Raw genomic sequence first — 14,357 nt, 5'->3', positions numbered from 1 at the left:
AGGAAATGATAAGGACAACAGACAGAAATTGACTTCAAGCATCAAGGAGAAAGGTATCAAAGAGATGGCCCTAATTTAAGATGCCCAAATTAAGGATGAGGTATGCAAATATATGAAAATGAAGAAAGGAAGACTATCATGAGCTCAGCATCACAGAGAATTGGTTCAAGCCTCAGATGGATCCCAGGAAAGGACAAAAGACTAGAAAAGAGTTGTGTCTATTATTCTCAGACTAGCATTAAGAACACTGTGTCCTTTAAAAAAACTAGTTTAAAATATACATATATAATTTTTATGCTTTTCCCTAACTATGCTTATACAATTGAATAATATTGCCAATCCTCTTGTTCCAAACCTGATGGTAAAGACAATGTCTTAGTGGCATCTGATATTCTCTATGATAGTAATACAGTTATTTATGTTAAAACCACAGTGTATGTGTTTAAAATGTGTGCTTCAAAACTAGATGGATAGATTCTTTTTTTTTCAGCTACCTGTCAAACTCCAAATGTGTCTTTCCCTTTTGGCTAAAAATAGATACTAAAAAGAAAAGAAAGAATGTCATAGAGCCAACACTGAATTGGGGTTCAAATGTTACTTATTTACTTATTCATTTAGTGTGTATTTGTGTGTGTGTGTGTGTGTGTGTGTGTGTGTGTGTGTGTGATGTGTGATGTGTCTTTGAGAAGGTGTTTTCAACCTTGTGTGGAGCTTAGAGGTTTGTGTCAGATTTTTGTTCTATTGCTTGGTTTTCGAGCCAGGATTTCTCAAGCAACCTGGAGCTTACTGTATTGACTATGCTACCTGGCCTAAGTTAGGAGCCCCTGGCATCTATCAGCATCCAGCCCCAAAGCATTGAGTTGTAGGCACACACACACTGCCATGCTCAATATTTTTACATGGCTGCTTGGGATCTGACCTTGGGTTCTTGTACTGTGCAGCCAGCATTATACTCACTAAAAGTTCTTTTTCCTCCCTCAGCTTTTTTAAGATCCTAAGTAAGTGTTAACTATAAACACACTATGAAATAGATTTTTTTGCATCAATAATACATTTCATTAAAAAAAAAAGTCATCATGAACACACACTGTCCTTTTTCTTTCCCAAATAACACTGCAAAACAGAGAGATCTGCCACAAGTAAGCTTCACCCTTTCAAGAGAAGTTAAAACCAGGACAGAAGAATCATCTGGTCAAGGCATATCACTTCTATGCTGTGTGTCATAGGTTACTTGATGACTCTTTCTGAGCCATGTTGGTCTCACTTATAACCCCAATGTTGAGAAGAACACTAAATTAGTATATGCGGAGTACTTGCTTAACAGACATATCTGCATATTATTGTTAACTTGTGTGACAATGCTTAACAGGCATTCAGTGTTCTAAACACATTAGCTGCCCGTGCAATCTGCTCATTAGCTGAATGGTCTTAAATATGTCACTTTATCTCTCTGGCAACTTATTAGAAAATTAAGAGACAAAAAAAGAGGATCCCTAAGTTCCTCTTTCATAACTGAAGAGGTCTAGCTATGAGGATGCATGTTCTATTTCACACTGAATTTCAAAACCTTCTCAAAAAAATGCAATGCCAGAAAAAGACGAATTGTAAGCTTTGAATAAAAGCATCTTCTAGAGGCTGATATCTGTATTCCAGACTTTGCCCAGAAAAACAAGGGGATCCCAAGTAACCATGTGATGAGAAACCAGAAGAAGGAGGAAACAGGCATTCCTTTGTGAAAGTCTAAGAGGAGTGTCACGTAGTTATGACTAAGACTCTTCATTCATTTTAGTAACTGAGCAAATACTGCCCAGGCACATGGGAAGGAAGAGGTCATTGTCACCAACCCAAAGATACTGTTTTGTCCTTTCAATGGAAAATGTCAAGGGTTCATTTGAAATTCCAAGATGAATCTCCAGGTGCAGCGTCTCTCAGCGACTGGTCGGGTTCAGTGTCTGTGAGATCGTGACATCCTGCTTTGATGAGGTCTCTGGAAATACAAGATGCTTCTATGTACCCCAGCTGAGAGGGTGCTGAGTCCAAAATGGAGATTTGAACAAAGTACAGTTTCTGCTGTCACTATTGAATGCATGAGAAACACATAGAGGTTTGGGTTATATCTACACAAGTCTGACTTCTGTAAGCTAGTTCAATAATACGCAGATATGTCTGCAATGCATTGGCTTCAGCACCTTATAATGTTTCAACTCTTGCCAAAATTGCTTTGGAATATAGGGGAGACTTTTATCCCTGTTTTTGTTAGTTGCAACAACTAATTAACCCCTTCAAGCTTTCACTTCAAAGTAAGCTGTCCCTGAAAGCTATTCACCACATATTTGTTCAGAACAAGAAAATCTGAGGGAAGCGGAAAGCAGAGACTGGTTGAAGAGAAAAAATTTTTCATAGCCCTGATTTCTATTACTCCATTTGTGCTTGTTTTGAGAAGTAACTCAAAACTGTAACTCAAGACCATAACTCGCCTTATAGTGCCAAACTCGATTGTACATTCTCAGGAAATAAATGAGCATTTCATAGGCTAACAAAATAGGAAGGAAGCTATAGAACAAGTATAATTATGCATTCACCATTTAGCTGAAGTATCTTGAATATATATGTTCAAAAAATAATGGCTTAAAGAAGAATTAGTCCCTCAGTTATGATGTCTGCCAATGACCTTAGGATGATGTGTGTGATATGCATGAGTACATATAAGCTTACTGATGCTCTACTTCCAGGGATGAAGATGATGTGTTAAAGACTTTGGTCCCTGGTGCTGCAGTGTGCAGAACTGGGGCTTTAGGAAAGGATTGGATCAGGAGTTCTCTGAGTTCACTGGAAGATTAATCCATTGATTAAGTAATAACTAAATGGCTTCTTGGAGAAGGGCTTTGTTTTAAAAGCAAACACTGTTTCTTTGCTGCCTGGCCAATGTGAGGTAAATTGCTTTGTCCCTTCATGTACTTGGACTTTGATAAAATGCTTCCCTCATCTAAAGCCCAGAAGCCAAGTGACTCTAGACTGAAACCATGAATCACACTGAATCCTTCTTCCTTTTATGCTAATCATCCCAGGTATGTTGTCACAGTGACAGACAATTAAAACAGGTCTTATTATTTTAAAAGAATCTGCCAAAGCCTCTTTGTTATCTGTATGTTAATTAACAACTAATTTAATTAGCAATGAGAAGAGAAATAAAAGGATTTTCTATGTTGATGAAAAGAGTGACTTTTAATTATCATGATGAGTTATGAAAAATGCCTATTTATACATGAGACAAAAAATTTCAAGTGATGTGAATGGGATTATATTCCCATACCTAAATGAGAAAGGATTAAGATGCTGGTGTGGTCTACACCCTATCCTATAATGGTTGAATCTTGATGAATACAGAAGAAGCCAAGTACTGTTGGTTTTCACTAAGTCAATTCAATGACACAAATCCTACCTGGACTGTGCTGACCCTTAAAACAGCATTTCATTAATCTAAAACATCTCTGTAGACAAAGAGCTGAGGCTTCATGGAACTTAAAAGTTATTTAGACACGTTTGTCTGCAGTAATGGAAAGCTATTAAATAACTGAAGGCTCAGCAGAATCTGGCCCAATATTTGAATAAATATTCATTATAACTTCATCACACAAACTGAGTGTCCTGCTAGCTTATTTATCAAAAACAACAATCTAGATATCCAACAAAACAAAACTGAATGAAGTAAATTTAGAAATTCTGACTCAGAAAATCTCAAGTCTAAAAATGGAAATATGAATAATAATGCATTAAAATCCACAGCACAAAATTATTTCAATGTCATAATTCATAAGCAAGTTGTAGAATTCAAGATATCCAAGCCAGGAGATAACGGATTGGACTGCAAAGAATGTTCTAGGAAGCTGGTTTGGAGCAGAAAAAAAGCATCAGAAAAGTGAGACACAGGGGATAAAAAACTGAATTTATAAATGTATTAAATGCCAAACACATTTTCACACACACACACATACACACACACACACACACACACACACACACACACACACAGATAGACACATGTTCTCTCTGCATGAAATATGTATACAAAATTTGCCATTAATTTTTTTAATGTACCTGTTTTGAAAAAATTCTAAAATTCTGTTTTTAATCCCTTCAAAAATGGTAATTTTGCTGACAATGATTCTCAAACTACATCTGTCATAATAAGACTAAAAAAGTAACCAGACTGCTGAGTGAAAACTGGCATTCTCAGAAATAGTTCAACTAGTATTGATATAATTCCATTTTACATATTGTAAAATATCATTCATCCAAATAATATTTATGAGTTTCCAAGCCTGTTAAAACAATCTTCCTAACTACAGGCAATGATCTTTGCTGTGACATCATGTGATTGAGAATGTAAATCTCAGAAAATCACGTCCTACTGACCATTGTGATGATTTTAGAAATAAAGAGAGTTTATATCTTTAACGGTAGATTTTAAACTCCCTTTTTCAAGGGTTAGTATTTTTTTTTTCAATTTCTGTTAACTGAGAGTCTAGATGAACAGGCATATGGGAAAGAGCACATTAATATTAACCCAATATGCTCTAACTCTTCTGCTGCTAGGAAGGCAATTGTTTAGTCTATGAATCAAATGAGTGGCCCACTCTATGAAGCTACCAGAGTCCTAGATTTTCAACATGTCATATACCAACTGAAGCAAATTGCTAAAGCTCTCTTAGGTGCACACACTAGTTGAAAGAATTAATGTGAACAGTAAATGACTTACCTCATTCATTCAAAAATGATTAAGCATGTGTGATGTCATTTTACTAGGTTCTATCAATAAGACTAGCTGCCATTTATAGTAAAAGAAAAGCTACCACCACCAGAACACTTAGCACACATATGGCTCTTAATTTATGTGAGGGATCATGTTAAGTCTCCTAAGGTCTGTTTTATAGACAAGAGAACTGAGGCTGGTAGGTAATTTTTACTTATAGGGTCTGAATTGTTGAAGTGTAAGAGTTATTTCTTATTCTTTGTAGAAAGAAGTCTGGCTAATAGCAGCCTACTATCAACCTACTTAATGGTATACACCTTGTTATCATTGACAAAGTCTACAGATTTTTGCTTGATGGAGTAGAAAACCAAAATTCCATGTGTTGTGACACATACTTAACAAGTACATTCCTGTACTCCCCCAAAATTATATCTACTTTAAATTACAGATATGACCAATATGATTCTTAATAATAATCATAAAATATCTAAAGTTATGGAAGTACCTTAGAAAGCAGCATAACACATTAGAGTAATAGTTTGAATAATTAGTTAGACCCATTGGACTTCTATCTCTTTACCTGTGTCAGTCTTTATATAGGAAAATCAGTGAAAAAAGTGTACAAGTCAGATGTGTTTTTCTGGATGAAGAACACATGCATAAGTTTGTCAAAACAGAGCTAAGATACAGTCCTCTGGCCAAGAACTGGGTGGCTACACAACCTGTGTGACATGTTCTCACTGTCTCTTCATTGCATTTATGGAGTGACATTGTCTACTTCCCTTCTTGTCTGTTTGCTAATCATCAAAGCTTTGAAAGATAGAAAGGAGTAAGCCCACATATTTCAGTTAAGGTAACTGTCTCAAAGAATTGACAAGGATGACTTGGGGATGACAGGTAGCAGGAGGGGAGAGAAGGATGAAAGAGAGGGAAGGGAAGGTAGAAAAGAGAAGGAAGCAGGAGACATATAGCAGTTCATCTAGATTTCCTGCCACCATTTCCTTATCAGTATGAAAAGAAGTGGCGATGGATGAAATAAAAAGGACAAAGAGACATTTTTAAAAATAGAAAGGAAAAGGAAATGGAAGAAGAAAGGGGAAAGGGGCATCTGGTTGAATGCATAGGAGTGCTTATTTTTAAGGAACAACAAAAGGCATTAATTTAGCAGGGCTTCAAACAGATCCACAGACCTTTCCCCCAAGAGTAGTTCCTTTGGGTAATCTTAATAATATATCTTAAACTTTATTTGTGCATGTATATGCTTACATCCATTTTCCATGCATTCATGACATTGTGAAACTACAGTACTGAGTCTCCCTTATTTTAAGAAACAGGCCTTAGAGAAAGAGACTCACCGCAGATTACAAATCTAGAAGAAAACTCTGAACCTCCACAAATGTGGGTGCCTTCAGCCCCTCTCGGTGTGCTACAGAGATAACAGCCAAGCTTCAAAGCAGAACAACAAAACTCTGACTCCCTTCTGTTACCACCCACCTCTCTGCAACACTTCCAAGCTGAACAGGAAACAAAACAATTTCCTACATCACACATGGAGACCATTTTCTATGGTGGGACACGCAGTTTACCATCAAACCAGGGAAACTGAAATCCAAGACAAAAGGTTTGAGAAAAATGTGGACTTTCCTGGGTTGAACCACTGTGACAAAAAAAAAAAACTTAACAGGTTAGTTAGCATGTCAGGAGTAAAGGATGTTAGTAAGAAAGGTAAGTCCACAGGCTTACTGTCATTGTAAGACTCGGAATTAGCCCGTCTATCCTCCCTACACATCAGGCACTTTCATAACTGTACTGTGGAAATGAATTTAAATAACCAAATTCTGATGACGATCTCTCACTGAACATCTTGTAGCCTTTGATAAAATGGCTGTCAGGATGGGGCACATGACAGAGGAGAGCACTGTCACAGTGGCACTGAGTAAAGCAACACGTGAAGTATAGAGGGCGCTGCTACTCTGATACTTATGCACATCAACTGATTTTACATCCACAGTAACCCCACAAGGCCAAGTCTCCCATCAGCTTCATCTTATCATGGAGGAAATGCAGACATGTAGACACACGGGCTCAAGTTCCTACCACTGCAAAATGGCTGACTAGGCTTCAACTTAAGCAAGAGAATTCAGAATCTGAACTTCTGCGTGTACTGGTTCTCCAGGAGTTAAATGTGGTTTGGGGTTATTTGGGTTATTTGGGTTTTGTCTGTTTGGGTTTTTTGCTGTTGTTGTTGTTGTTTTTGTTTTTCATTTTAGTTCAAATAGGATCACACTAGGTATCCTGGGCTAGCCTCCCCACTCCCTATGTAGAAGAGACTGAACTAGAACTCACTTAGGGATCCACCTGACTTTTGGAGGATAACAGGCATAAGTCACCCTGCCCAGCTGGAAATTATGAGGATTTTTTTAATCTCTGGTTTATGAAATAAGAAAATTCAGTTTAAGCAGCTGGCTAATTAGTAAAGAAACCAGACTAAGAGTCCAGATTTCCAGACTTCTCTAACACCCTTCTTTTCTTCTTCTTCTTCTTCTTCTTCTTCTTCTTCTTCTTCTTCTTCTTCTTCTTCTTCTTCTTCTTCTTCTTCTTCTTCTTCTTTTTTTTTTTTTTTCGGCACAGCACAGATGTGGTTTTCCAAGGCAAGGCTTTATAAAAGAAAGAACCCTGAGTAGAAAATTATTGTCTGTCATCATCTGCCTCCACTGCACTTGGAGAGAAGCTGTGGGCACACCCCTTAAATCCAAGTCTCAAGGGCTAGTGGTACCTTCCTAGAAATAGAGTTCTTAAACATTACCTATGCACACCCAAACTTTCAAACCAGATCTGCCCTGGTGGTCACACTGGCTAAGGCAACTATGTTGTACAGAAATCTAAAGAAGGATAGGTCTTGGTAACCAGAAAGTCCAAATTTGGGGACCAAAGGCCACTCTAACCACCAGTTCTTTTAATTAGTGAAAACCAAGGTCATCCATTAGGTCATCCAGATGTATTTTAAAATCTGCTTTATGAAATGCTATATGGGCCAATTTATTCAGCACCATTTTCAAAGCATCTACAAGCCATGTCATCCTTGTGAAAAAAAAAAAAACAACAAAAATGTATTGTTTTTCTTGATAGTACTATTGAAATAATATCACATGATCCAGCCATGGAGGTTAAAATGATCTTTGGTATCTATTTTGGTAATAGAAAAATCCTAGAATTCCACCTATCTGCCCTGACATGATCTGAAATACCACCCATCAGACTATGTCCCTAATCCATTTCTGAAATACTAGGTAAAACTCAAAAATATGACTTCAGCCTTAGTCTTCATCCATGTGGCTTATTCCCCCATCCCCCAACAAATGCCACTCCCACCAGTAAGGCAGACCAAGAGTTGTTTGAAAAGGATGTTCTACATTTTCTGACTTCATGGGTTTGCCCACAAACTGCTCCTGAGAATTTTTAACTCCTCTATTAATTTCAACCCCTCCTTCAGGACACAAGCTAAGGGCTGGGAATATAGCTCAGTGACCCTGAGCTTACCTAGTCTTCACCCAAGGCTCCTGGTGTCTGCATTGTCAACAGTCACTTAACTAAACAAAGCACTGCTCAAGTGCAGCCATTTTCATTTGGTCTTCCATACCTCCAAAAGAAAGTGATCTTGTCCTTCTTGTCCTTCTCTGTGTCACCAGAGATCACATGGTACATCTGTCTATTGTCTATATAAATCCATTTCCTTTCCTTTTCTTTTTTCAGTGACAGGGACTAAACTGTGTTTTCTGAGTTTTTGTTTTGTGGATACAGGGTCTTATTTTGTACCCAGGACTAATCTTCAACTCACTATGTAGTTCAGATTAATCTGACATTGATCATCCTCCTGCCTCAGTCTCAGTGTGCTACTACTTCAGGTATGCACCACCACACCCAGCCAAGCATATACATTTTCACAATTATTGTGATTATTAATGTGTTTTTACTTTCTCAAACAACACTGTAAACTACATAAATGAGCATCTGTAGTTCATGTCTGAAATTACCCTTAAAGTAGTTACTATACCTTTAGAGCACCTACTCCAACAGACAAATATTTAGAATACAGGGAATTCAAGAAGCATTTCCTGATTGGTATTTTACTATAATAATGATGGGCTAAGAACATCAGTCCCTGGGTTCAATCCCCAGCACCACAAAAATACAGCATACACGCCGCTGACCTGTGAGAAACTGGATCATGAGCCAAGAAGGATATTTATATACCATAAATTATTTAATATGCAAAATACTGAGACTGGATGAATTGAGAAGGAACAAATTTAAACAAATTGTTCAAGGTTTCACAGCAAATGAAGATTCCAATCCTTACGTTCAGCCAGGTAAAGTCATGTGCCTGGAATCTCAAGATTAAGTATCATAAGTCTCAGGCTACCTACTATATACAGAAAGAACTTACTGCTCATACATAAATAGGCAAATAAATAAATGTAATGCAATCTAAAAGACACAGGCCTTTAAATTATGGGCAAATAAAAATTAATCCACTGGTTGAAATATTGAGGAGACTAACTTTTTAAGATCACTTTTCAGGTTAGGAACATATATAAAAATCTAAGTAAACAAATAAATAAATATGAACCTTACCAGTCAAAATATATTAAATATGACACAAGGGAAAGGTTTGAAAAACTTAATTAGAATAAGTATTTTTGAGCAGATCGAATTTATGTATTATAACAGACAGAGAATAACCTTAGAGGTTTGATAAACTAGGGTTAAAATCATTAGGCCATTAGACCTACGTTTTAACTTTGGTCTTTGAACTCAACTCCTGCATCCCAATATGTTTACATGAAAGGGCTATAGAGATGACTCTGCGGTTAAGAGCACTGTCTGCTCTTCAAGAGGACCCAGATTCAATTCTCAGCACCCTCATGACAGCTCATAATTGTTTGTAACTCCATTCCCAGGGATCCAATACCTTTTTCTTGCCTCTTTGGACACCAGGCATGTATGTGGTACACAGGCATGGATGCAGGCAAAAGACCCATATAAAGAAAATAGTAAAATAAAAACAAAATATTTTATGAAAACGATATTGGTGGATCTCAGAAATGATGCAAACATTAGTGGGTTCCCACATTGGTGGATCTCAGAAATGATGCAAACATTAGTGGGTTCCCACATTCGTGTGTGGAGAATATATTCAAGTATCCAAAAATAAAGTACTAACTCCCGTGTGGTTGGGTACTGCTGATGCTGTCGCTATTCTTCAGAGAAAATGGTATGCTATGCTTAAGGCTATGTTCTTGGCAAGAATGGAGAAAAAGAGCTGCCACTGGTGTTTTGGCTTATCATGTACTCACAAAATGTACTGTTCCTAGAAGCAGAAAGTGAAACAGTCCAGCCTTCCAAAACTCAAAACTTCCTTCTCTCGACACCAAGTCTTAAACCTATTCGTTCATATCTGAGAACTAATGGTCAAAAGAAGAAAGCCAAGTTGGAGCCTCCCTTTCACAAACTTCTGTGTCTTCTGTCTCAGTAATGCCAGCCCCAGCAGCCAGCTCCCATCATTCACAGAAGCTCTTTGGTAGCAGCAGGAGCATGATGCTTGACACTAGTCCTCGGGATATATGAACCCCAGATAGATCTACATTTTGCTGTCATTTCATGATGTTTCCAGTCACGACCTATTTCCTCTACTGTGAGGAGAGATAAGATCTCTTGAAAGGCTATTCCTTAAATGCACATGACGACAACAGTTCAGTTCCACTCCATGATTAGCTCCCTCCCCCCTCTTATGTCCTCCCTAAGTCTCCTCTAAGTGAGAAGTCATCACAATCTTGGACCAGTGTACCCTCAACTTTAAACTGGCACCTGCCATCAAGGATAGCTGGGTTGAGACTCAGAGTGCAATCTCATTGAAGGTAGTGAATGGCCATTACCAAAATAAAAGTCACAGACATTATTGATTGTGGTTGCAAATAAATCAATGACACAAAAGCAATTGGCATTTTCCTTTAAATAAATTAAAAAAAAATATCTCTGAGCTATTTAGTCTCCTAGAAAGCATGTGCCTGAAAGCACAGAAGCTGCAAAGTCAAAAAGTCCCCAGAAACTAGGCCAGCTTTTGCTCTGGCAACTTTTCAAACTGGGAGGGAGAGAACTGGAGCTTGAAACTGCATTGAGGATTTCTGACACATTTTACCAAATCCAGTGTCAAAAACAATAACAAAGTAGAGGCTTTCGAGGACAAAGAAGTCTTAACAAGGAAGTCTTAGCACATCCCCAACCATCGCCCTGGAGCTGAGGTTGAAATCATCTGTGTAGGAGAAACAGAGTTACTTTGAAGCTAGCAAGAACTTGCTTGCTGTGTTTATACTATTCCAATTTTGTGGGAAGAACTTTTCATTTTGAAATTTCTTAAATCACTTCCCTGAAGAGGAGAGAGAAGACTTTTAAAACTCAATGCAGCAGATACACCTATTCACAATTACGATGATCCCCAAGTTCGGCTATGGAAAATAAAAGCTCAAGTTCCCTTTCATTCTCTAACTTCACTTCCTATTCCTTCTGTGGGGAGAGTGGGAGAGGAAAGGAAGAAAGGGCATCATGGGAAGGGAACCTCAGCTATTTTGTCAATGTAAAGGAACCCTAGTGTGATTGGTCTCCAAAGAAACATCACTCATCTGCTACCAAAAAAAAATCTTTGTATTGTATTCATACATGTATATTGTGGTATAATTATTACCTCGAGTTACATCCCCTGTGTGTGAGAGCATTCTATATAGTCTTATGTGGTCTTGTGTCTGTCTCTTCTTCTGCCTCTGCTTCTCCCTCTCTCTGTCTCTTTGTCTCTCTCTTTGTCTCTGTCTATGTCTCTCTGTCTCTCACACCACACACACTAGGAAGGGTTAGAGAGAGAGAGAGAGAGAGAGAGAGAGAGAGAGAGAGAGAGAGAGAGAGAGAGAGAAACTTTAAATCTAGCCAGGAAGAGAGAGAGAAGGACGTGCTAGTGTAGTCCAAGGAGAGGATAGCCTTTAAATAAATCTAAAGTGCTCTTGTGATGCAGGCTTCTCCGCTCCTGCTTTTCAGCAAAGCCCTGTTGCTGAGGCCTCTCCATTTACAGATGCCCAAAGACAATTTTAGATACTTGTGAGCTGATCTTCAGCTTAATGCACCTGACTCTTTCATCTGGAGGGAAAGGAGGCAGATAAAACAGGAGCATGTGCCCCAGCCTCAGCTGACTGGGGTCACTTCCCCATCCCAGCATCTGACTCGTCTACCCCACCCCAAGCTGCTGCTCCTCTTCCTACCAAAATTCAGGACTAAGACCAGTTAGACAGGACCACAGAACGGATGAAGTCTATTTGTTTCAGAGGCTCACCCTTTTCCTATCTCTGCCACCCACCCAACACCTTCTGCAGGTCTATTCCCTGTCTTTGAGCCACCCAGCCCTGCAGGCTCAGCAGAGAGTGCAGAGGCGGTTTGGATAGAGACAGGGGTGCCTTCTTCTCACCCACCCCATGCTCCCCAGAAGAATGTCCTCTGGGGAAAGAGGGCTGCCACCAAGTTAGAGGAACTTAGATAGTGAAGGATGCTGTTCCCTGGTCCTCCTGGCGGAGCTTCAACCTGCAGAAGGCAAGAGAGGGCTAGCAGCCCTGGGCTTACCACGAGCACCGGGACGCCAGCGGCCAGCGAGTAGAGGAGCACCGGGGGCACCGCGCTGCTGTCCTCTGGGCCCGGGTAGGGCTTGCGGTAGGCGCTGTCGTGGCAGAAGAATCCCTGCACGTTCACAGTGAACGTGTCGGTATATTCGAAGTAGTAAGCCAGCATCACCGTCCCTGCCATGATCACCATCTGGAAATAGAGCATGCTGCTGATGAGCGCCGCGGGCAGCAGGGGCATGCACGCCTCCCGGCCAAGCTGAGCCGAGCGGGCGGCCGACGCGCCACAGGCCCCCTCCGGGCTCCGCTGAGGCACAGCCACCGGGGGCGCGGCGGCGGGGGCGGCAACAGGCCGAGGTGGCGCGAGGCGGAGGCTGGCAGCCGCCAAGGCAGAGGCGGAGGATGCGGCTGGGCTCCGGGATGCGCGGGCAGGATGCAGAGGAGGTGGCTACCCCCGGACAAGTCCCATCTGCCCTGCCCGTCCCCTGCCCGCCGCAAGCGCCGCCTGCCCGGCCGCGGGGTCGCGCGCAAGGGCGGGGAGTTCCCAGCCCCTGCACGGGAGCATCCGCGACACCGCGACACTGAGGTCAAGCCCGAGGGCTGGCCCGAGGCAAGCAGCGTCGGTGGCACCTCGTCCCCTCGGAGGGCGGGCGGATGCTGTGGAGCTGCAGCGGCTCCCTGGCGAGGGTAAAATTCCAAATCTGAAGGGGAGGGGAGGCAGCAGAGATGGAGCTTCTAGAAACTCCCTTTCGAGGCACCAGCTGGGCTGTTTCAGACCTCCTGCACAGCGCCTGGGAAGATGGTGCGGGGACACATCTTCAGAGCGCAAAGCCCACCGGAGCGCAAAGTGTCCGGGTGGCGCCGCGGAATTGCAGCCTCTGTCTGTGCTCACAAGCACTGCCCGGACTCTGTGACCCCCCCAGCGCTGGACAGCAGCCAGAGCAGTGTGGCTTCCAAAGCGATGGCAGAAATTATCTCAGAGGAAAGATTCTGGGTGGCTTTGCCTCCCATCCAGTTTCCCAAGGCTTTGCAAATAAACCAACAGATTCAAGGTTCCTAGCTTCAGAGGCATCATCTTGGGTAAACCGGCTCTTTCCTGGTTGGTTCCCTGTATAGCCTTTCTTATCTTCTAGTCTCCTCTGATTAGCTGCTTGGGAGATGAGGCATTGCAGATTCTTGGGACCCAGGGGCACCAATCACCAGGGATGGGGAAAGAACTATGTGCCTCATCTTGCTATTCCCAGAGTTCAGGGAATTGCAGGGATTCTTCTGAGGTCAGGAGACCTGCACAGAATCACAGCACAAGCATAAAAGATGCAATCTTACGTAGGTATCCACGCGTACGCGTACGCGTGGATATTTAAGTACCTTAGGAGCTATACGTGTGCAGAGCCCGTTCTTGGGGAGCTCTGCACACAAGCAATATCTTCAAGTTGCCCTGACCCTGCTCACACCAACCAATCTTCTGGGCAGAGAAAAAGCATGTGTAGAAGATAAGGGGAGAAAACTAACCTGAAGAACGCTGTTCTTTTCTTTAAAATCTGGAAATTCTTACCAGATTTCTGGGGTGCTCATACATTTTAATAGCCTGTAACGTGGTGGCTTTTGGAGGTGGGCCTTTATCATCAAGAAAATACAACATAAGCCCAAAACAACAGTTTTAATTAGGCAAATCACTGGATTTGAGAATGGGATGGTAACAACACTGAATTTCTTGAATATTAAATCAAGGTGAGATGGACCACCATGTCGTCACAAATATCCCTCAACCACTAATTATTTCAGATCACGCTTGATAGCTCACTCTTAGTGATGTGTATGTGGCAGGCAATTTTGGCCCCTGGAAGTAACGTACGTGAGTGGGCTGCCATTGTATGAAAAGGTGGCAACTCTGAAAATGCAGGATGTAAGACTGCATTCAGAAACTCACTCCAAGGATATAGAAA

General features: G+C 41.1%; 1 protein-coding gene across 2 annotated transcripts in view; it reads right to left on the bottom strand.

Annotated features, from left to right (window-relative positions):
* Plppr5 (phospholipid phosphatase related 5) overlaps window positions 1-13,006 on the bottom strand; it is a 103,237-nt gene extending 90,231 nt beyond the window's left edge. The window contains exon 1 of one of the 2 annotated variants that reach the window (XM_034501489.2): window positions 12,416-13,006. In XM_034501489.2, coding sequence (XP_034357380.1) covers window positions 12,416-12,652 — 237 coding nt within the window. In that variant the 5' untranslated portion in view covers window positions 12,653-13,006. The remainder of the gene's footprint in view (window positions 1-12,415) is intronic. The other variant, XM_034501488.2, reaches the window with a different exon arrangement.
* Window positions 13,007-14,357: the final 1,351 nt, after the last annotated feature.

Source organism: Arvicanthis niloticus, chromosome 4 (assembly GCF_011762505.2).
Source record: "Arvicanthis niloticus isolate mArvNil1 chromosome 4, mArvNil1.pat.X, whole genome shotgun sequence".
Taxonomy (NCBI): Eukaryota; Metazoa; Chordata; class Mammalia; order Rodentia; family Muridae; genus Arvicanthis; species Arvicanthis niloticus.
This window is presented reverse-complemented; position numbering and strand designations above follow the sequence as displayed.